This window comes from Scyliorhinus torazame, chromosome 2, assembly GCF_047496885.1.
Source record: "Scyliorhinus torazame isolate Kashiwa2021f chromosome 2, sScyTor2.1, whole genome shotgun sequence".
Classification (NCBI taxonomy): Eukaryota; Metazoa; Chordata; class Chondrichthyes; order Carcharhiniformes; family Scyliorhinidae; genus Scyliorhinus; species Scyliorhinus torazame.
The window spans coordinates 101576722-101601783 of record NC_092708.1 but is presented as its reverse complement, the minus strand read 5'-3'; the positions used below and the strand labels follow the sequence as shown (position 1 = coordinate 101601783).

The window sequence follows — 25062 nt, the reverse complement described above, 5'->3', positions numbered from 1 at the left end:
ACTATTAGAAAAAGAGTCGCTAGGACTCTCAGAGGCACGGGCCCTTGCAGCCTCACTAGATGTGGCCGCGCGAAACGCCCGCGCCTACGGCCCCGACCGCGCGGCAGCCCCTTGGGCTCCGTGGACCCCCGTCGCGACAAACCCCCCCCTCCCCCCCGCCCCACAGGCTTGCGCGGTTCAGACGCCAAGTCGTCCCGGGGGAGCCCGCTGCTATTTCTGCGGCCAGGCGAAACACCCCCGGCAGCGCTGCCCGGCCCGCGCAGCGACTTGTAAGAGCTGCGGGAAAAAGGGCCATTTCGCGGCTGTGTGCTGGTCCCGGGAGGTCGCCGCGGTCCCCGGCGAACAAGGATTCCTGCGCGCTTATAATGCTCCCCAACCCCCCCAGCGCCCCATGTACGACCCGCAGGCGCAACCAGTTTGGGTCCCGGCCACCGCTGTCCAGCGCCCCATGTACGACCCGCAGGCGCAGCCAGTTTGGGTCCCGACTACCGCTGTCCCCGGAGAACAAGGCGATCTGCACGTTTCTGACGCTCCCCAACCCCCCCCAGCGCCCCATGTGCGACCCGCAGGCGCCGCCATTTTGGGTCTCGGCCACCACGAGGGGAGGAGGGGCGCCGCCATCTTGGGTTCCCCCAGACCTGTGCGACGCAGGAGGACGGCCATTTTGTCCACCCCCGTCGCCATCTTGTGACCCCCCAGCCATGTGCGATGCATGGGGGAGGCCATTTTGTTCACCCCCGCCGCCATCTTGGACGGCAACAACGGACCCCAGTGTCGACGGCTCCACGGGGTTCGAGGAAGACGCTCAAACACTACGATCGCGTCTCGCCTCAATGACGCTGGACCAAGCACGGCCCCGGACGCTCCAGACGACGACAACAACGGTGCTGATAAACGGGCACGAGATACCATGCCTGGTCGACTCCGGGAGCACGGAAAGCTTCATCCACCCCGACACGGTAAGACGCTGTTTTTTGACCATCCGTCCCAGTGCGCAAAAGATTTCCCTAGCTGCAGGATCCCACTCCGTACAGATTAAAGGCTCCTGCATAGTGACCCTAACGGTGCAAGGGAGGGAGTTTAAAAACTACAGTCTCTACGTCCCTCCCCAACTCTGCGCGCCCACATTACTGGGATTAGATTTCCAGTGCAACCTGCAGAGCCTAACGTTTCAATTCGGCGGCCCAATACCCCCACTCACTATCTGCGGCCTCGCAACCCTCAAGGTTGAGCCCCCATCCTTGTTTGCAAACCTCACCCCGGATTGCAAACCCGTCGCCACTAGGAGCAGACGGTACAGCGCCCAGGACCGGACATTCATTCGGTCCGAAGTCCAGCGGCTACTGAAGGAAGGCATAATCCAGGCCAGCAATAGTCCCTGGAGAGCACAGGTGGTAGTAGTAAAGACAGGGGAGAAGCAAAGGATGGTCATAGACTATAGCCAGACCATCAACAGGTACACACAGCTAGATGCGTACCCTCTCCCCCTCATATCCGACATGGTCAATCGGATTGCCCAATATAAGGGCTTCTCCACCGTGGACCTCAAGTCCGCCTACCATCAGCTCCCCATCCGCCCAAGTGACCGCAAGTACACAGCCTTCGAGGCAGACGGGCGATTATACCACGTCCCATTTGGCGTCACAAACGGGGTCTCGGTCTTCCAACGAGAGATGGACCGAATGGTTGATCAACACGGGTTGCAGGCCACGTTCCCGTAACTCGACAATGTAATCATCTGCGGCCACGATCAGCAGGACCACGACGCCAACCTCCAAAAATTCCTCCAGACCGCTAAAGCCTTGAACCTCACATACAACGAGGACAAGTGCGTTTTTAGCACAAACCGGCTAGCCATTTTGGGATATGTAGTGCGCAATGGGATAATAGGCCTCGACCCCGAACGCATGCGCCCCCTCATGGAATTTCCCCTCCCGCACTGCTCAAAAGCCCTAAAACGCTGCCTGGGGTTTTTTTCATATTAAGCCCAGTGGGTCCCCCAGTACGCAGACAAGGCCCGCCCCCTAATACAGACCACGACCTTCCCCCTGTCGACAGAGGCTTGCCAGGCCTTCAGCCGCATCAAAGCGGATATCGCAAAGGCCACGATGCGCGCCATCGACGAGTCCCTCCCCTTCCAGGTCGAGAGCGACGCCTCCAATGTAGCTCTAGCGGCCACCCTTAACCAAGCGGGCAGGCCCGTGGCCTTTTTCTCCCGAACCCTCCACGCTTCAGAAATCCGCCACTCCTCAGTGGAAAAGGAAGCCCAAGCCATAGTGGAAGCTGTGCGACATTGGAGGCATTACCTGGCTGGCAGGAGATTCACTCTCCTCACGGACCAACGGTCGGTAGCTTTCATGTTCGATAATGCACAGCGGGGAAAAATTAAGAACGACAAGATCTCAAGATGGAGGATCGAGCTCTCCACCTTCAACTATGAGATCATGTACCGTCCCGGAAAGCTGAACGAGCCGTCCGACGCCCTATCCCGCGGCACATGTGCCAACGCACAAATTGACCGCCTCCAAACCCTCCACGAGGACCTCTGCCACCCGGGGGTCACTCGGTTCTACCACTTTATAAAGTCCCGCAACCTCCCCTACTCTGTGGAGGAGGTCCGTACAGTCACAAGGAACTGCCACATCTGCGCAGAGTGCAAACCGCACTTTTTCAGGCCGGATGGTGCGCACCTGATCAAGGCTTCCCGTCCCTTTGAACGCATTGGTCTGGATTTCAAAGGGCCCCTCCCCTCCACCGACCGCAACATATACTTCCTGAACGTGGTGGACGAGTACTCCCGTTTCCCCTTCGCCATCCCCTGCCCTGACATGACAGCGGCCACAGTCATTAAAGCCCTTAACACCATATTCACACTGTTCGGTTGCCCCGCATACGTCCACAGCGACAGGGGGTCCTCCTTTATGAGTGACGAGCTGCGCCAGTTCCTGCTCAGCAACGGTATAGCCTCGAGCAGGACGACCAGCTACAACCCCCGGGGCAACGGGCAAGTAGAGAGGGAGAACGGCACGGTCTGGAAGACCGTCCTACTGGCCCTACGGTCCAGGGACCTCCCAGTTTCACGGTGGCAGGAGGTCCTCCCGGACGCTCTCCACTCCATCCGGTCGCTACTGTGTACTAGCACTAACCAAACGCCTCATGAGCGCCTCCTTGTCTTCCCCAGGAAGTCCTCCTCTGGAACGTTGCTGCCGACCTGGCTGGCGGTCCCAGGACCCATCCTGCTCCGAAAACATGTGCGGGCGCACAAGTCAGACCCGTTGGTCGAGAGGGTTCGCCTCCTCCACGCGAACCCGCAGTACGCTTACGTGGAGTACCCCGACGGCCGACAGGATACGGTCTCCCTGCGAGATCTGGCGCCCGCCGGCAACACGCATACCCCCCCCGACACCAATCACCCCCTCCCTGCCACCGGCGCACCCCGCGAGCGCCCCCTTCCCGGGGGGATCGGTCCTCCTCCCAGGTTCGACCAGAAGTGAAGCGGAAGCAGAAACCGTAAGGCTCCCGGAGACGACAACACGGGAACAAGCACCACCACCGGGGCCGAGGCGATCAACGAGGACGACCAGACCGCCCGACCGACTGGTGGCATCAATGTAACACTACTATATTGTGGACGGTAACGAGAACGTTTTCCTTTTCCCCCTTTTAATGTAAATAGTTCAAAACAAAAAAAAAAACCTCTGTACATGCAAAAGTTTTCCTCCCAGGACCAGCCTTGTAAACCCTTACCACCATACGAAGCACCACCCCGCCGGGTTCATTTTTAACAAGGGGTGAATGTGGTAGTATGCATTAGGGGTCATGTGGGACTGTGAAGCCGTGATGTCATTGGTTGACAGATCCCGGGTCCTGGTTGGCTGTTGACCTCTAGCTCCGCCCTGAAGGCGGAGTATAAGAACCTGGAGTTCTCCCCCACAGGCCAGTCAGCTACTGAACTGCGGGGAACAAGTCACGCTTAATAAAGCCTCATCGACTTCATCTCTATTCGTCTCTCGTGAGTCTTTGTGCGCTACACAGGGTTGTCACATTCAGCTGGTTTCCTTCCATGTTATTTTTGACCTACCAATATAACTGAAGGGTAAAGCCAGGACAAGTGAAGTGAGGGGCGCGCTGATTGCATACAACATTGACTGTGAGAGCCATTCCCTCTGCAGCCAATTAAAGAGTAAATATTTATTTTGTTTTTACAGTTGAAGTTGATATCAGTTGTATTAATATACGAATGACTGAGCATTTTCTGTATCTCATTTTAAAGTACTAAACCTATTCATTCTTGTTCATGGCATCATGGTTAGTGAACATACACAATTTCAATCTTACAGCCCACTGAGTCGAAGGAGAGCTCCTCATGTGGCCCAGTCACTGGTCTAGGTTGCCCATCACTGCTTCAGATTGCTTCACTCAGATGACATCCATTTTAGGCCAGCTTTAATGAATATCTCTGTGCAAACCCAACCCTGACTGACCATAGAATTCAAAGTTCAATTTAATTTACTTGCTTAATTTCTGGCTTTGCAAGATGATTGGTGAAAGGTTAACTTCTGTCTTACTCTGGAAATAGATAAAAGTCAATAAAATGTTTTGATGGAAAGACACACGGCTGGATCCTCCGAATGTGAGGCTATGTCCCCACTCCGGCGTGGGATTGGTGTCGTTTTACGTCACAAAAACTGGCGCAAAACGGCTACCGATTCCCCGTTTTCCTGCGGCTAGCAGGACGACAGCATAGAGCACCCGGATATGCTCCGGAGAACTGCTGGGTCCGTGGCCGCACATGTGCACGGCGGCAGCCTGCAGCGGCCGCGCCATGCTCCATGGCGGAGGCCACTTGCGGACCCGGCCCACAAAAGAGTCCCCCCTTCGGCCGGCTCGCGGGCCCCGAATCACCCCACCACAGTGCCCCCAGCCCCGAATAATGTCCCCCCTCTGCCCGTGCAGATCGATCCTCCCCCGACTGTGGCGGCGCTGGACTGAGTTCCCGACGGATGAGAGTACACGTGTCCCGCGACGTCAGGAACTCGGGGGGGGGGGGGGGACTATCGAGGGGCGCGGGCTTCACCTGAAGCCGTCGATACGTGCCACAACATCCTCGTACTTTGGAGGGGGTGGAGCTTCGCGAAAGCGCCGCCGCCGCTGATTCAGTCGGGAAATGTGATTCTCCGGCCGTTCGCCGAATGCGATTTCGGCGTCGGCAACCAGCCCACAATCTGAAACTATTGTGTTATTTCCACCTTTCACATTAAGGAGAAATTAATGGATGCCTGATATGCATGTGAGGCCTAATTATACTTAATGACTGACAAGATTGATAATTTATCATTTACATTGATGATTAAGTAGATGGGAGTGTGTTGGTTCTTATTTAAGAACAACCATACTATTTTTTGCAGTAAATTAGTACAGCTTAGCAGTGTACACAGTGTGTACTTTAAATATAAATTCTTGATCCAAGCCATTTTCATGAATTTCATTGAGATATTTGGAAAGTACTTTTTAAAAAATAAATTTAGTGTGCCCAATTAATTTTTTCCAATTAAGCGGCAATTTAGTGTGGCCAATCCACCTACCCTGCACATCTTTGGGTTGTGGGGGTGAAACCCACGCAGACACGGGGAGAATGTGCAACCACTGCACGGACAGTGACCCAGAGCCGGGACCGAACCTGGGACCTCGGCGCCGTGAGGCAGCAGTGCTAACCACTGCACCACCGTGCTCCGTTGCTATTTGAAAAATACATGCTGATAGAAAAAATATACATTCTTGGTGATAATAAGTGCAAGTTGATAATTTTTGAATACTAATATGTTTCCACCATTGGTAATAAACTTAGCTACAAATTGCATCCATCTAAAGTTACAAATATGAATTGGTAAACAGTGCAAGACATACCGGAGAACTTTGCCATTGATTTAGAATGGTTGGCCTAAGTTTTTGAACACAAATTACTTTTTTCATATCTTCGATAGAGGGATCCGAAGGAACAAGATCATAATAAGGCAAATGATGGTCACCGTGGAACCCTATTAAAGATTATAGGCATATGCATCATTTATTATCATACTTCACATACTTCACTTCACACTTTCCTTATAAATGTATTATTAAAACATTCATATTATATAAATTTAATTTAAAGATACCTCAATAAAAAAGTATATTTTGGAGCATAATAAAAGCACTTCCATGTACTCATGGTTATCTACAATATGACAAATGATGGGCTGTAATTATATGTGAGCCTACTTCAATACCTGTCAACATCCAAGTTTGAGCTGACAATTAGCAGTCTTCCTTTGCACAACTAGTGTGCGAGCTGATCGCCTCCAGCAGGAAAATGTTCAGCCACCAGCCTAGACCTCCAACAGTACCACCATCAATTGAATGGCCACTACCATTATCTCCTCATGACCTTCCATTTAAGATGCTAGCACAATCATCACTTTTCTTCTATCCTTCCCTCACCCAACACCAAATATCCTTGCTTCCAAATGCTCAATCCCCAATTTCTTTGGTCTCTGGTTATTCCAAACCTTAAACCTCATTGATTAATTTATTTGTTCATGGTTTGTTGGGATCACTGACAAGTCGAGCATTTATTACCCATCAAGAAGACGTGCAGCTTTCTTGAATGGCAGGAGACAACCCATGTAATTTACATACACCCACAGTTAGGGTGTGAGTTCCAAGATTTTAATACAGCAGCAATGAAGGAATGGGGATACATTTCCAAGTTAGAATGGTGTGTAATTTGGAAGAGAACTTGCAAGTGATGATGTTCCCACATGTCCACTGCCCTTGTTCTTTTCGACTCTCGAGATATCGGATTTGGGAATCAGGGACATTAAAATGATAGCAGTGGCCTGATCTTCTATCGTTCTTTGTCATTTTAACAATAATGAGGCCCGTGCTCAATATTGAGAGCATCTCGGGCCCCTCCATTCAAATGCTGGAACTGCCATTTGCTCCCGTGGTTCCAGAAATGGCCACACCTCCATTTCTTTCCCATAATATTTATGAAACCCCTGCAACTCAATAGTGAGGAATGTACAAATAACTTGAGACAAAGAAAAAAAATGACCAAATTCCAGTAAATAACCCCTTCCACAACCTGAACATTTTCATAAAATCATTATATACAATCCTTTTTCCTCCATAAGACTTGACTACTTAGCCAGACCCAAAAGGATTTTCATAGCATCGCTTCAAGTTTAATCAGGTTTTCCTTTAAATATAAACGTGCAAAGTAGGTGTTTACTGATGATGGGCTCTATCAAGTAAATGAAGGTGACAGCAAACTGACACCACCCCCAACGCTCACCTACATTACAATACAGCTTAGAACATTGAAAGATTTCAACACAGCAGGCAATACAGCAAGAAAAACCTCAAAACATTTAATCATGGGGAATTTCTGGCACCTGGATAACTGCCATGGAAAAATTAAAGGGGTGAATGTGGCTGTGGTAGCAAGGGATTGCTTATTTATGTTCCATCAAGCTGTACGGCCTCTGATTGGCTCTCTAGTTTTAAGACCCCACCTGCTGTCCTTAATTGCATAGTGAGCCCACCGGTCATAACCTGGGGGTTAAGCAGGTCGTGGGACACTATTGAAACTTTAAGCAGGTTAAAACTTTAAGCAGGTCATGGGACACTTATCCGTGTCCTAGCCTGCACTCCCTTTTCAGTTTCTTAACAACGTTGTTGTTAAAGTTTTGTTTATACTTCAGCCCCAGGCTCCTGATCTACGGGCATCCGGTGAGGGGCGGGGCGGGGAAAGTGGAAGACCACCTCGCGAACCTGATCCTGGGCTTGGCGAAGCTTGCCATAAATAGGTCCAGGCAGCGGGCGACCGAGGGGGGTCATCTGACCGGACTGTCTGCCCCACTTCTGCGGCTTCATTCACGGCCGGGTGTACCTGGAAAGGGAGCATGGGGTGTCCACGGGTGCACTCGAGGCCTTCCGTGCTCGGTGGGCATCGCACGGGTTGGATTGTTTTATCGATCCTTCTTTGCACGCGTTGATTTTATGTTTTTAAGTTTCCGTTTCACTTTTGTTATTTTTGGGCTGTGCTCCTACTAGAAACGGCCCCTTTTAATTTGTTCCTTGGTTAATTTCTGTTAATCTATTCAGTTGAACTGCCCAATAACATCGTGGGACACTTATGAGACTGGGGAATTGATATTCCCAAAGGAACTATGGGAAATATGTACTCCCCCATTGAGGAGTGAGGCATCCCCTTCTACCTCCTGTATAAAACTGGAGGGCCATGAACGGTGAGTGGCCCCCTGTAGGTAACTGCTCTGTACTCTTATTCAGTTGCATTAAAGCGTTTTCCTTTTGATTCACCCTGTTCGGCTAGGTGTGGACCCTTTCCAGAACTTATAATACCACCCTCTGGCTGTTAATTGGCCACCCCAATGAAAATCACAAAACATGACTCTTTTTGACCCACATTTCATGCTGATGGCAGTGTTCGAAAGCCCACAGAAAAATTTCTGCCTTGGTTGTCTATCGATGTTTACCTCCCAGTTTTTAAATCTCAAAATTGATTACCTCCAGCAGAGCATCTGTGTGCAATCTCCCAATAAACCAGACCCAAGGCATATACGTCTACAGATTTGAATGAGCCAAAATGCCTCTTATCGATAGTGTCATCAATGATCTCTGGTGCCATATACCTGTAATTCAATAAAATTGGAACTGATATAATGAACATCAGTTCAGCATAACAATAAATGTAACCAATTTATGATATTTAAACTTTGATGTATACTGAAAACCTTTCCATTTAAACCTATCCATTTCAACGAGAGTAGCCATAAAGTTGAAAATTTAAAATGTAGAGGGCATTATGCATGTTATGTATAAGTTTTTGAAAGTCCTTTCTACAGACCTTCTGATAAAATGTGAGTTCATACAATGGGAGAAGATTTCTTCTGTTCTTCATTTGCAACAGATTAATAAATACTTTTACAATGAAAAAGCAATCACAAATTTGAAGGGGTGATTATGGTCTCGCAGCAGTGCAATAAACATCATCTAAATGGGTTTCAAATTTTTTTAAATAAAGTGCCATATTGTGTAAGAAAATTCAGTCTTGTGCTAGCAGGAATAAAATAAGAATTTGATTTTGTTAATTAACGAGAGGACTGTGTACAAGTGCTTCTTAATTTGACAGCTGTTCAATGGTGCCAGCAGGGCTGTGCCAAGGTGCCCACCTTCCAGGGGGCCACCATGCCCTGACCCTGACCACCCAGGGATCTCCAATGGCTCGGGAGACCCCCTGGTGCCGTCCCACCTGGTCCACGTTTGTGTGGACGAGTGCTGAACAGCACCTGGCTGCTGCCTCGTTGGTGAGGTTGGTGGATTGCGTGAGTCCGGTGACTGCTGGGTAAGTGCGCCAAAGTCAGGTTCAAACCGGCTTCGGCATGCACTGTTTGGTCCGGGCATTCAATGGCAGCACCGCACTCAGGCGAGAGCGCAATGCGGCCTGTGGATCATGCTCTCAGTGTCATTTTGAGGGGGGTTCGTGGGGTGACTCCTGTCAGGTGTTTGGGTGCTCAGATGCCAGTGCTCAGCACTGCTGCCTCATAATGCCAGGGACCCGAGTTCAATTCTGGCCTTGGGGCACTGTCTGCGTAGAGTTATCACTTTACCCACCCCCACGCCCCACATGTGATTCATCCGGGTGCTCCAGTTCCTCCCATGGTCCAAAGACGTGCGGGTTAGGTGGATTGGCCACATTAAATTGCCCCTTACTGTCCAGGGATGTACAGATTAGGTTACGGGAATAGGGTGGGGTAGACAGGGGGTAGGCATGGATAGATTGCTGTTTCGAATGGTTGATGCAGACCCAATGGGTTGAATGGCCTCCTCCTGCACCGTAGGGATTTTATGATTCGATAAAAAGTTGCTTTAAGGGATTTATGTTTGTATTGGTAAACATTGGAAATAAGGGGCTGGGTTCACTGATTCGCAACGGCGGAAATGCGAATCCCATCGGGCAGAGAATCAGGCGCCATGCAAAAATCGAGGTTTGATTCCGGCGCCGATTTCAGCGACATGCTCCGGAGTCCCTCCCTGGCAGCGAAATCAAGGTTTGCACCCCGCACTGGCAAATCAATACAAAACAGCCATTTGCCTGCATTTAAATCTACTTAGCGGATTGGACGCAGTATGCTCCGCCCGTTGTGTTATGTACTCTGGGATAACACAGGCTGCAACTCGATGCAGCTTTGACCAAAAGATACTCCAGCTTTGAAGTAAGTTCAATGTGATTTATTGAACCATTAGCACAGTTCTCTGAGTTCGATTCTCCTGCTAATCTTGCTGTAGTAACTAACCAGTCTGCTCTAAGCCACGTGATGGGTGTGATGCTTATGATCTGTCCCTGTCCTACTCTCTAAATGTCGCCTCTGGAAAGAGATATGGGTTGTGTAATGCCCCCTTGTGGTAGTGTCACCTCTGGGTGACTTGACTGCCCATTGGTCGTGTCCTATTCTATGTGTTCATTAGCTGTATGTCTGCATGTCATGACGTCTCTGATGCTCCCTCTAGTGTTTACTTAGTTGTAGTGTATTTACATTAACCCCGTGTGTATTTACAGTGATGCATATCACCACATCCCCCTTTTATCGTGTTACATATTTTTTGTACAGTGTTAAAGAAAAATTGAACAAAAACAGGTAAATAAGTGATGACATGTACAAGTTATGATGTCTGTGATGACGATACAAGATCAAAGAATAGTTATGATGACATTGAGGATTATACAATACCAAATAATAGTTATGGTGACGTTGAAGGTTATACAATACCAAATAATAGTTATGAGTCCAAAATACATGAATTTACACAGTCGAGTGGCTTTCTTGTGCTGTTATGGAAGTGTCGATGTTGGTGTTGTCATTCCCTTGTGAACACCGTCAGTGTCCTGGTGTGTACGTAACCAAGAAGTCATCAGGAGGTGTTCAAATGGTCAAATCACTTCATTGTCTGAGGTGGACTCTTTTTTTTTATGCTTGTGGGAGCAATTCTTGATGACATCTTTTCTGAAAGCTGGTTTGCTTGTCCGTAGTGCAGCAAATGTGAATTGGTAAGATATGTTGACATGCCATGGTATGTTTGCACTCTCGCCATTGTTCTGAGCTGAGCAGTAACAATGTCCTTCATGGGCAGAGTTGTACCATGTCGTACCAGTTGATGTTCTATTGTTGTTGTTATTGACGTGTTTGTTGTTGTGGTTGTTGTGCTCAATGACCACACCGAGTGGAGAATTTGTGTCCTTCACAAAGTTACTTGTGTCAGTGTCCTTTGTGGCATCTGCTGTTTCATTGAGCATGCCGTCTCTGATTCCTGGGCGCTCCCCGTCTGGAGTCACATCTGGTTCACTCGAATCATCTTTGACTTGTTGATGCTCCCCATCTGGAGCCCTTTCTGGTTCGCCTGAATCACCTTTGGTTTCTTGATGCTCCTCGTCTGGAGTCATTTCAGGTTCTTGTGGAGAGGCTCGAGTAGATGAGGTTTGAATTAACGTGGTGTCACTGGAGTCACGAGTAGCCTCACTTTGATTGTCGAGTGCCTCTGTACATACTAGCTGAGACTGTCAGTCTCGCTGAGATGTCGCACATCTTGTATGGGAATTGTGAAGCCTTTGTCACTTGTCACACATACAGTGGGAAGACCTTCAGTGTCTTCTTGTCAGTTAGATGAGCTGGGTAGACTGACAGAGTCTTCTTCTGGTAGCTCAAATAATCTGGGTAGGCTGTCATAGTCTTTTGGTTGCTCACGTGAGCATGGTAGACTGTCATGGTCGTCTTGCTGTGCACTTGAGCGTGGCAGACTTGCCTTGTCTGCTGCTGGTTGCTCAGATAAGGTTGCTAGACCTTCATGGTCTTGTTCATGCAAGGACTGTGCTCTGGAGTCTTGTGTTGCTTCCATCATGGAGTCTGTCAACGAGCTCGCTGTGGAGGCTTGTACCGCTCTCTGTCTCTTGGCATCAGGCCGCAGCAGAATCCTGTACTCATGGGTCGGGATGTTGTCTATGCTGGGCTGAGGATCCTCAAATCTGAAGAACTCGTCCATGACTGTGTCGGATGTTGCAATGTACAACACATCTCGTTGCGGTTCGGATTTGGTACTGAGGTCGCCACGTCCAATGATGAAATCATCGTCTGAGTCGTAGTTTTCAAGGACTAAATCATCTCTTAGGGCGGTGCTAACTGCTTGTTGCAGGGTTCTGCTGAGGTTACTTTCAGCTACTGGTCGAAGTTCAGGCATTGTGCTGTCATTCCAAATGAAAGAATTGTGTTTTCTGGCTTTAAATCTTTTTTCACTATTTTCGGACATTTCCCCTTTAAGTGGGGTCCGGGGCCTCTGACGTCATGACACTTGTGACATAGAGCATAGGAATGGATTGCGCATGCGCAGATCGCTTTTCCTGCACTGTGCATTCTTTTCGCAACTGCGCATGCGCAAAACACTGTTTCGCCGGTTCGCATCTTCTCGGGAACTGCGCATGTGCGGCTCCTTGCGCAAGATGGATGCCAATCAAAATGGCTGTTTGCTTCTGTTGCAAGCCGACTTTTGTCTCGTGGTGAGTATAGGCACCAGTTTTACCGACTTCTGTTGTGTTCACCTCGCAGTAGTTTTCAAACCTGTCCAGGACTGTCTGGAAGTCACTCTTGTCCTGCCCTTTGGTGTACTTGAAAGAGTTGAAGATTTCTGTTGCACTTTCACCCGCAATGGTGAGTAGAAGATCTATCTTCTCAGCATCGGCCACGCCATCTAGGTCGGATGCTACCATGTAAATCTCAAATCTCTGCTTGAATGCACGCCAGTTGGCACTGAGATTGCCGTGGTACCTGAGCTGCTGAGGGACCGGAATCTCGAACATCTTGCCTGGGTGCTGTTGCTGGTAGTCACGGATCTTGCTGAGTTGAACTATATAGATTCAACAGGCACTACTGGTACCATGTTGTGTTATATACTCTGGGATAACACAGGCTGCAACTCGATGCAGCTTCGACCAAAAGATATTCCAGACTTTGAAGTAAGTTCAATGTGATTTATTAAACCATTAGCACAGTTCTCTATGAGTTCGACTCTCCTGCTAATCTTGCTGTAGTAACTCAGTCTAACTAACCAGTCTGCTCTAAGCCACGTGGTGGGTGTGATGCTTCTGATCTGCCCCTGTCCTACTCTCTAAGTGTCGCCTGTGGAAAGAGACAGAGCATGTGTGCCCTGTCCTTGTATATGGATTGTGTAATGCCCCCTTGTGGTAGTGTCACCTCTGGGTGTCTTGACTGCCCATTGGTTGTGCCCCTGTTCAAAAAAGGGACTAGGGATAACCCTGGGAATTACAGGCCAGTTAGTCTTACTTCGGTGGTAGGCAAAGTAATGGAAAGGGTACTGAAGGATAGGATTTCTGAGCATCTGGAAAGACACTGCTTGATTAGGGATAGTCAGCACAGATTTGTGAGGGGTAGGTCTTGCCTTACAATTCTTATTGAATTCTTTGAGGAGGTGACCAAGCATGTGAATGAAGGTAAAGCAGTGGATGTAGTGACCATGGATTTTAGTAAGGCATTTGATAATGTTCCCCATGGTAGGCTTCTGCAGAAAGTAAGGAGGCATGGGATAGTGGGAAATTTGGCCAGTTGGATAACAAACTGGCGAACCAATAGAAGTGGTGGTGGATGGCAAATATTCAGCCTGGATCCCAGTTACCAGTGGCGTACCGCAGGGATCAGTTCTGGGTCCTCTGCTGATTGTGATTTTCATTACTGACTTGGATGAGGGAGTTGAAGGGTGGGTCAGTAAATTTGCAGACGATACGAAGATTGGTGGAGTTGTGGATAGTAAGGAGGGCTGTTGTCGGCTGCAAAGAGACATAGATAGCATGCAGAGCTGGGCTGAGAAGTGGCAGATGGAGTTTAACCCTGAAAAGTGTGAGGTTGTCCATTTTGGAAGGACAAATATGAATGCGGAATACAGGATTAACGGTAGAGTTCTTGGCAATGTGGAGGAGCAGAGAGATTTTGGGGTCTATGTTCATACATCTTTGAAAGTTGCCACTCAAGTGGTTAGAGCTGTGAAGAAGGCCTATGGTGTGCTAGCATTCATTAACAGAGGGATTGAATTTAAGAGCCGTGAGGTGATGATGCAGCTGTACAAAACTTTGGTAAGGCCACATTTGGAGTACTGTGTACAGTTCTGGTCGCCTCATTTTAGGAAGGATGTGGAAGCTTTTGAAAAGGTGCAAAGGAGATTTACCAGGATGTTGCGTGGAATGGAGAGTAGGTCTTACGAGGAAAGGTTGATGGTGCTAGGCCTTTTCTCATTAGAACGGAGAAGGATGAGGGGCGACTTGATAGAGGTTTATAAGATGATCAGGGGAATAGATAGAGTAGACATAGAACATAGAACGATACAGCGCAGTACAGGATCTTCGGCCCACGATGTTGCACCGAAACAAAAGCCATCTAACCTACACTATGCCATTATCATCCATATGCTTATCCAATAAACTTTTAAATGCCCTCAATGTTGGCGAGTTCACTACTGTTGCAGGTAGGGCATTCCACGGCCTCACCACTCTTTGCGTAAAGAACCTACCTCTGACCTCTGTCCTATATCTATTACCCCTCAGTTTAAAGCTATGTCCTCTCGTGCCAGCCATTTCCATCCACGGGAGAAGGCTCTCACTGTCCACCCTATCTAACCCCCTGATCATTTTGTATGCCTCTTTTAAGTCTCCTCTTAACCTTCTTCTCTCCAACGAAAACAACCTCAAGTCCATCAGCCTTTCCTCATAAGATTTTCCCTCCATACCAGGCAACATCCTGGTAAATCTCCTCTGCACCCGCTCCAAAGCCTCCACGTCCTTCCTATAATGCGGTGACCAGAACTGTACGCAATACTCCAAATGCGGCCGTACCAGAGTTTTGTCCAGCTGCAACATGACCTCCTGACTCCGGAACTCAATCCCTCTACCAATAATGGCCAACACTCCATAGGCCTTCTTCACAACCCTATCAACCTGGGTGGCAACTTTCAGGGATCTATGTACATGGACGCCTAGATCCCTCTGCTCATCCACACTTCCAAGAACTTTACCATTAGCCAAATATTCCGCATTCCTGTTATTCCTTCCAAAGTGAATCACCTCACACTTCTTTACATTAAAATCCATTTGCCACCTCTCAGCCCAGCTCTGCAGCTTATCTATGTCCCTCTGTAACCTGCTACATCCTTCCACACTGTCGACAACACCACCGACTTTAGTGTCGTCTGCAAATTTACTCACCCACCCTTCTGCGCCTTCCTCTAGGTCATTGATAAAAATGACAAACAGCAACGGCCCCAGAACAGATCCTTGTGGTACGCCACTTGTAACTGAACTCCATTCTGAACATTTCCCATCAACCACCACGCTCTGTCTTCTTTCAGCTAGCCAATTTCTGATCCACATCTCTAAATCACCCTCAATCCCCAGCCTCCGTAATTTCTGCAATAGCCTACCGTGGGGAACCTTATCAAACGCTTTACTGAAATCCATATACACCACATCAACTGCTCTACCCTCATCTACCTGTTCAGTCACCTTCTCAAAGAACTCGATAAGATTTGTGAGGCATGACCTACCCTTTACAAAGCCATGCTGACTATCCCTGATCATATTATTCCTATCTAGATGATTATAAATCTTGTCTCTTATAATCCCCTCCAAGACTTTACCCACTACAGACGTGAGGCTCACCGGTCTATAGTTGCCGGGGTTGTCTCTGCTCCCCTTTTTGAACAAAGGGACCACATTTGCTATCCTCCCGTCCTCTGGCACTATTCTAGTAGCCAATGATGACATAAAAATCAAAGCCAAAGGTCCAGCAATCTCTTCCCTGGCCTCCCAGAGAATCCTAGGATAAATCCCATCAGGCCCCGGGGACTTATCTATTTTCAGCCCGTCCAGAATTGCCAACACCTCTTCCCTACGTACCTCAATGCCATCTATTCTAATAGCCTGGGTCTCAGCATTCTCCTCCACAACATTATCTTTTTCCTGAGTGAATACTGACGAAAAATATTCATTTAGTATCTCGCCTATCTCTTCAGACTCCACACACAACTTCCCATCCCTGTCCTTGACTGGTCCTACTCTTACCCTAGTCATTCACTTATTCCTGACATACCTATAGAAAGCTTTTGGGTTTTCCTTGATCCTACCTGCCAAATACTTCTCATGTCCCCTCCTTGCTCGTCTTAGCTCTCTCTTTAGATCCTTCCTCGCTACCTTGTAACTATCCATCGCCCCAACTGAAACTTCACACCTCCTCTTCACATAGGCCTCCTTCTTCCTCTTAACAAGAGATTCCACTTCTTTGGTAAACCACGGTTCCTTCGCTCTACGCCTTCCTCCCTGCCTGACCGGTACATACTTATCAAGAACACGCAGTAGCTGATCCTTGAACAAGCTCCACTTAACCAGTGTACCCAACACTTGCAGCCTACTTCTCCAACCTATCCCCCCCAAGTCACGTCTAATGGCATCATAATTGCCCTTCCCCCAGCTATAACTCTTGCCCTGCGGTGTATACTTATCCCTTTCCATCATTAACGTAAACATCACCGAATTGTGGTCACTGTCCCCAAAGTGCTCTCCTACCTCCAAATCCAACACCTGGCCTGGTTCATTACCCAAAACCAAATCCAACGTGGCCTCGCCTATTGTTGGCCTGTCAACATATTGTGTCAGGAAACCCTCCTGCACACACTGTACAAACAACGACCCATCTAGTGTACTCAAACTATATCTTTTCCAGTCAATATTTGGAAAGTTAAAGTCTCCCATAATAACTGCCCTGTTACTTTCGCTCTTATCCAGGATCATCCTCGCCATTCTTTCCTCTACATCCCTAGAACTATTTGGAGGCCTATAGAAAACTCCCAACAGGGTGACCTCTCCTTTCCTGTTTCTAACCTCTGCCCATACTACCTCGGAAGATGAGTCCCCATCTAGCATCCTCTCCGCCACCGTAATACTGCTCTTGACTAGCAGCGCCACACCTCCCCCTCTTTTGCCTCCTTCTCTGAGCTTACTAAAACACCTAAACCCCGGAACCTGCAACATCCATTCCTGTCTCTGCTCTATCCATGTCTCCGAAATGGCCACAACATCGAAGTCCCAGGTACCAACCCATGCTGCCAGTTCCCCTACCTTATTTCGTATACTCCTGGCATTGAAGTAGACACACTTCAAACCACCTACCTGAACACTGGCCCCCTCCTGCGACGTCAAATCTGTGCTCCTGACCTCTATACTCTCAGTCTCCCGTACCCTAAAACTACAATCCAGGTTCCCATGCCCCTGCTGCATTAGTTTAAACCCCCCCCAAAGAGCACTAACAAATCTCCCCCCCAGGATATTTGTGCCCCTCAGGTTCAGATGTAGACCATCCTGTCTGTAGAGGTCCCACCTTCCCCAGAAAGAGCCCCAGTTATCCAGAAATCTGAATCCCTCCCGCCTGCACCATCCCTGTAGCCACGTGTTTAATTGCTCTCTCTCCCTATTCCTCAACTCATTATCACGTGGCACGGGCAACAACCCAGAGATAACAACTCTGTTTGTTCTAGTTCTGAGCTTCCATCCTAGCTCCCTGAAAGCCTGCCTGACATCCTTGTGTTCTTTCCTACCTATGTCGTTAGTGCCAATGTGGACCACGACTTGGGGCTGCTCCCCCTCCCCCTTAAGGACCAGGAAAATACGATCCGAGACATCACGTACCCTTGCACCTGGGAGGCAACATACCAAACGTGAGTCTCTCACGCTCCCACAAAATCTCCTATCTGTGCCCCTGACTATCGAGTCCCCAATTACTAATGCTCTGCTCCTCTACCCCCTTCCCTTCTGAGCAACAGGGACAGACTCCGTCCCAGAGGCCCGTACCCCATGGCTTACCCCTAGTAAGTCCCCCCCCCACAAGTATCCAAAGCGGTATACTTGTTTCTCAGGGGAACGACCGCAGGGGATCCCTGCACTGACTGCTTCTTCCCAGTCCCTCTTACAGTTACCCATCTATCTCCAATCTTTGGTGTAACTAATTCCCTAAAGCTGCTATCTATGAACCCCTCTGCCTCCCGAATGATCCGAAGTTCTTCCAACTCCAGTTCCAGTTCCCTAACTCGGTCTTGGAGGAGCTGGAGATGGCAGCACTTCCTGCAGGTAAAATCAGCAGGGACACTAACGGCATTCCTCACCTCAAACATCCTGCAGGAGGAACATTGTACTCCCTTCCCTGCCATCCCTCTAACTTTCTACCAAGATCTGGCTAACAACTAAATTTTAGTCAGAGACTTTTTCCCTGGGTGGAACAAACCATTACAAGGGGACATAAATTTAAGGTGAATGGTGGAAGATATGGGGGGGATGTCAGAGGTAGGTTCTTTACCCAGAGAGTGGTGGGGGCATGGAATGCACTGCCTGTCGGAAACATTAGGGACCTTCAAGCAGCTATTGGATAGGTACATGGATTATGGTAGAATGATATAGTGTAGATTAATTTGTTCTTAAGGGCAGCACGGTAGCATTGTGGATAGCACAATTGCTTCACAGCTCCAGGGTCCCAGGTTCGATTCCGGCTTGGGTCACTGTCTGTGCGGAGTCTGCAGATCCTCCCCGTGTGTGCGTGGGTTTCCTCCGGGTGCTCCGGTTTCCTCCCACAGTCCAAAGATGTGCAGGTTAGGTGGATTGGCCATGGTAAATTGCCCTTAGTGTCCAAAATTGCCCTTAGTGTCGGGTGGAGGTGTTGACCTTGGGTAGGGTGCTCTTTCCAAGAGCTGGTGCAGACTCAATGGGTCGAATGGCCTCCTTCTGCACTGTAAATTCTGTGATAATCTATGATTAATCTAGGACAAAGGTTCGGCACAACATCGTGGGCCAAAGGGCCTGTTCTGTGCTGTATTTTTCTATGTTCTATGTTCTATGTCTGCATGTCATGACGTCTCTGGTACTCCCTCTAGTGTTTACTTAGTCGTAGTGTATTTACATTAACCCCTTGTGTATTTACAATGATGCATATCATCACACCACCCTGTTGAGATGTTCCTCTTAGTCGGACATTTCACAGCCGTGAATTAATGCATGTACTGACAAGTGGGACCTGACTGCTGAGGGGGATCGGGCAGCTAGAAAAGCACTGAAAAACCCTTGAACATTGTTGGGTATGCTGGGGGGTGGCTGCCCGGGCCAGGGACACGAGTGGGGAGAAAATTATTGCCAAATCCATGGACTCGAGATGACCGCCGTTGCTGCAGTCTGTATTTTCAACGGACCCCTTTGGTACTACTTTCAGTGCTGCCTGTATCCTTTGAATGCTCAGAAGGCCTCTGGTCATCTGGGAGCCCACCAGGACCACCCCTCTGGACACCCTCATATCCCAGCTGTTGCACCAAGGGACGAAGGTGGCCAAGTTCATTCAGGAGCCCCCAGGTGTTGGCAATCCTCAGAAGTGCTGCCCCATTTCAGAGGAAGCAGGAGATTAGCAGAGCTCACCCCAACCAGAGAACACCTGTACCATGGCCTCTGTATCCTTCCTTGGTTCTCTGCCCCTCTCAGGGCAGAGGCCTGACCAGTGACCCCCATCTATCTGGACAACCAGCTGTTTCCTCCTGGTGAGGCTGACAGTGCTGGTGTAGTTCAGGAGGGATGGTTTGAGTCTGTGGACCACCCTGTGGAAGAGGGGGCGGGGTTCTCTGATCCTGAGGCTAAGTGTTGACGCCGTCGCACTTAGCCAGATCACATCGGAGACCCCCCCAGGGTCAGACCCCCCCCCCCCCCCCCTCCCCCAGGGTCGGCCCAAGATATAGTTTTAAGTGGGTTTAATTTAATGTTTCTGTGACTATAGTTGGGGACAGGTAAAACCTATAGTTAGATTCATGCTTGACATAGATGTTTGTATGTGTGGGGGTTGGTTAGGTTGCAATTGTATTTTTATAGTTCTTAGAGAGGACGACAGTGAAGAATAAATAACAGGCATAAGCATATAGGTGTTGGTTAGCAACTGGAACTGTAAGGTAGAGAAATTTTTAAATTTTAGTTTAGCTAATTTAATTTTAATTGAAGATAGGTAGTGAGAGAGAAGGCATTTCCCACAGATCTATTAGAAGCAAGTGGGTAGTGGGTTTAGAAGGCTAGAGAGGGAACATCTCTGTCAGCTTTGCTAGAAGAAAAGCTATACGATGGAGTAATGGTGAAGAAAAGAAGTTTAGAGATCTGAAGGTCAGCTAGTTAAGGAAACTAGAGAAATTAACAGAAGTCTGCAGTTAACAAACAGAGACCAAGGTATTATTCAGAATAAGTCTCGGAAGAGTGACCAAAGTGTTCTGAATAAAAGAGATAATTGCAGAAATTATATTTGAAGTAGGACAGCAGACATGAGAGATAGATGAAACATTTGATGTCATTTTAATATAGTCCAGGAATCAAGAGTTAATATAATTGTGAGCAGTTTGCACAGCAATCAAGACAAAGACATCCTAAATAAGTTGGTGTAAAATCCTGGACTGAATTCGCTGTTAAAAATTTTGTTTAAAAGTGTCATTTGGAAAACCTGGTCTGGATTTCAGAACGCAAACCGCTAAGATAAAGCATAGCTATGAGAGAAGATTTTAAAGCATATTTTCGGGAGTGGAGTTTGGAAACCCTCATGTGACAATCATCTGGGGAATTCTGGGGAGACATCCACAAACATTCACTTGAGGTTCAGAGTGGAGAGTGCATTTGCCCACAGTCATCTTATGTGCTTGAAAGGGACTTTTCGTTAATGAGGCCATTGTAGGTTAAGATGTATTTTGTAAACCATGTCAATCCGAAAACCAGTGTGCAATTGCTGAGCTAAGTGTGCCTGTAGAAGCATTATGTATCATAATCCAATTTTTTCATAAATGCTTTTTCTTGTCGTTAAAACTAATTAGTGGTCTTGTGACTTCATGTTTTGTGAAGTTCCAGTGCAGGTATAACATCCACTGCAATTGTAACAATACAAAAACACATGCATCCCCAATTAATACCCATTACCGAACTATAATTAACACCAATTGATGTACAGTTAGCAGGCATTAGTTAAAATTAACTGTGAGAGAGACAGCTTTTGGGAGTGATCATTGGTCAATCTCTCAAAGTTCATATTCAATCCTTGGGGCACATCCAAAGCAAATCAGCCAGTGTCTGCATTACCCAGATTAGTTCAGATTACCTGAGGAGGTAAGGGCCCTGTTGGATGAAACAGAGGAAGTGGGAGGGGGAATTGGCACTTGAGTTGGAGGGAGGGCTCTGTGTAGTGGTATCATAGTAAGAAGTCTTACAACACCAGGTTAAAGTCCAATGGGTTTGTTTCGAATCACTAGTGAATCATTCACCTGAGGAAGGAGCTGTGCTCCGAAAGCTAGAGATTCAAAACAAACCCATTGGACTTTAACCTGGTGTTGTAAGACTTCTTACTGTCCTCACCTCAGTCCAACATCGGCATCTCCACATAGTAGTACATAAATAAATGTAACAGTCAGGTGATCCCTCAGACTGGCTGGAAGAAGCTGGAGAGAGGTTGCTTGTGCTTGATCTTAATGTTATTCATCTGTTGTTTTGTATATAGTTTACCCACAGTGAATGTTAATAAATTGTTTATAGCTTTAGCTACTAATGTTCTCGTAATATAAATCATTCCATCCAACAAGAACATTACACTCTGGAGTGAAATTTTGTACAGAGTGAATTCTACCTCTTCTTGTGCCAGGCTGAGCCTGATACAACTTAAGGTGGTACACAGGATGCACCTGACTAGAGTGTGTATGAGTGGGTTCTTTCCTGGGGTGGAGGATAGGTGCGAATGGTGCTAGAGGGAGCCAGCAAACCCCTCCCATATGTTCTGGTCCTGCCCCAAATTGATTGAGTTTTGGACCTTGTTCTTCAAGACCATATCTGAGATTGTGGATATTAGGATGGAGCCATGTCCGCTGGTGGCAGTATTTTCGATTTGGGGTGTCGGACCTGCCAGGAGGTACAGTGAAAAGTATTTTTCTGCGTGCAGCTCAAACAGATCATTTAGTACCTGAAAGAAAAGAAAATACATAATAGGGCAAATTAAATATGCCATGAGATGGTCGGAGGAAGGGTTCTGTTCCAGGTCGGAGCAGTTCATTGCCGTCTTTAAGGACCTGTTTGTGGCCAGCAGCTGAGGGGGGTGGGGGGGGGGGGGAGGAACCTGGGGGTTTTGGGGTTCCCTTTTTTTCTCACATTCTCTTTCGAGTGTGTTACTGTTAGCTTTGTTAGAACAGAAAATAACAAACTGTTTACATGACTCGCACTTGTTTGTGTTTTGCTACATTTGGAATTTTTAAAAATTAGTCACTACAATACTGTGATCACATATATGGGATATGTTAGGCAGCAATTGTAGTATCCATCATTTCCCCAATTCAGGGATGACAATGGGGGGGGGGGAGAAATTGTATGGCATGCTCCTGATATTTTGGGGGCACAAGAAATACTTCCGTTTCCAGGGAACTGAGAACCTTCAAGTGCATGGTGCACCAACAGGTGTTCAAACCTTCAATATGCTAAGGAGAAGCCTCATGGCTGTTTCAGGATTCTGTTGTCAAACTTGACCCGCACTGGGCAGAGCATGCACAAAGCACACCGCTTATTTTTTGAACCCACCTTGCAATCTTTAAAGAGACCACTGGAGGGCACAGAAAAAGAAGCAAGATTTTCTCTTTCATTTTGTTCATCTACTTTAATGTGGAGCAGGAATGTTCCTCCAGAATCTAGTGTGGGATGTTGCCTGCCTATTTTCATACTCTACCCACAAACCCAGGCTCATCTCCAGGTCAGTTCAGATGAAAAGCTGGATGAATTTGAGAAATCCCCAACTGCTGAGCTGCATCAGGAACTTAGTTGGTCTCTGCAGCTCGCAGGCATTGTACCGACCAGGCCCGAGGACTGATTTGGGCTTTGGGCCTCCTTCTTCTCTTCTAGGCACATCACCAATTTCACATTGTTTCCCTGTGATAATTATATTATTCAGTTAGTATGCTCCAGATTTTTCTCTGCTGTATGTTAAAGAAACTATGAAAATGCAAGTTGTTGAATATGATAGGATCAAATAGAACGACTGACCACCCAAACAAATTGGGGAAACTGTTTGGAGGTTGTATGTCCAGAAGTCTTACTTTGTTCGGAGAATGTTGACCTGTGGAACATGATTCACGAGGAGGCGATATAGTCTGAAATGTTGTTGCACGCTCTCTAGAACACGAATGTCCTTTCTTAGTTTAGGTAACCATGATTGTACGCAGTATACCTGGTGTGGCCTCACCAGTTGCCTAATGCAGTAAGATTTCTTAACATTATACTTCAATTATTTAAAAGTAAAGCAAACATACAATTGGTCTTGCTATTTTCTTGCTGTACCTACATGTTAACACAATTGGTCTTGCTATTTTCTTGCTATACCTACATGTTAACACAATTGGTCTTGCTATTTTCTTGCCGTACCTACATGTTAACTTTCTGTGATTCATGTACAAGCCTAACCAGGTCCTTCTGAATGAAAGTCTTTCCCAGTCTCTCGCCATACAAAAAATAAATTAGATAACTTCACACTTCCCCAAATTGTATTCCATCTGTCATGTTCTTGCCCACTAACCCAAACTGTCTATAATCCCTCTTTCCCTCTTCGCACCACTTACTTTGTATTGCCAGGAAACTTGAAAATATTACACTCACATCAGCGAAGAAAGTCATTACCATAGTGTTATGCCCAATGTACAATTATACGTATATATTTGTTTAAAAAAGGTAAAAATAGTTTCAGTTTCATTCGGTTTTGTTTATGAGCCTTGGTGCCTGGGATTTAGGATAGACTTTAGGATAGATAGAAACAGAGAATTCATCATGATCATGACGGATCATCAAGTTCAATACCCTGATCTCATCTTCCTCGCATATCCCTTGATCCCTTTAGCCCCATGAGCTATATCTAATTCCTTCTTGAAATTACACAACGTTATGGCCTCAAATACTTTCTCTGGTTGCAAATTCCACAGATTCACCACTCTCTGGTGAAGAAGCTTCTCCTCAAATCAGTCCCAAAAGGTTTACCCCTGAGCCTCATACAATGACCCCTAGTTCTGGACTCCCCCACCATATGGAACATTCTTTCTGAATCTACCCTGTCTAATTCTCTTAGAATTTTGTACGTTTTTATGAGATCCCCTCTCACTTTTTCAAACTCCAATGAATATAATCCTAACTGATTCAATCTCTCCTCATATGTCAGTCCCGCCGTTCCAGGAATCAGCCTGGTAAACCTTTGTTGCACTCCCTCCATAGCAAGAACATCTTTCCTCAGATAAGGACAACAAAACTGCACACAATACTCCAGGTGTGGCCTCAGCAATGCCCTGCACAATTGCAGTAAAAACATCTCTATTCCTATACTCAAATCCTCACACTATGAAGGCCAACATATCATTTGACTTCGATACCACCTGCTGTACCTGCGTGCTTACTTTCAGTGACTGATACACAGCTTTGTGATGAAAAACTGCAAGACTGGAGGGACATTAGTCAACTGAATAATGGGACTATGGGATCCAGTTAAATGGTCAGTTTAGCGGAGATGCTGCTGAAAACTGAGTTTCGGGAACTCATTGTTTTCTCTGCAGTTGAAGAAACAATGGGCTGTATTCCCCGCCGGCGGGATACTCCATTTTTCCGCCAGCCCGGGGGTTTCCCGATGGCGTGGGGCTGCCCCACAATGGGAAACCCCACTGAGCAGCCGGCGTAACGGAGCATCCCATCGGTGGGGTGAAACAGAAATGTGGCACGCCGGGGCGGAGAATCCAGCCCAGTGAGTTTAGAGTGCAGTTTTTTGGTGTCTTCCAGAGAGTTACAAGTTGGGTGAGAAGCGTCAACCGAATGCTCAGGAAATCAATGGAAGAAAACTGTTTGCAACTGTGCTGATCCCAAGCAAGAAGCCTCTGTATCAA

General features: G+C 47.5%; 1 protein-coding gene across 1 annotated transcript in view; it reads right to left on the bottom strand.

Annotated features, from left to right (window-relative positions):
• Positions 1 to 25062, bottom strand: part of acvr1c (activin A receptor type 1C) — a 295659-nt gene that overhangs the window by 21851 nt on the left and 248746 nt on the right. Inside the window, exons 6-7 of the mRNA XM_072475088.1 lie at positions 8572 to 8696; positions 5908 to 6038 (exon numbers count right to left, since the gene is read on the bottom strand). Of these exons, the coding sequence (XP_072331189.1) occupies positions 5908 to 6038; positions 8572 to 8696 (256 nt within the window). The remainder of the gene's footprint in view (positions 1 to 5907; positions 6039 to 8571; positions 8697 to 25062) is intronic.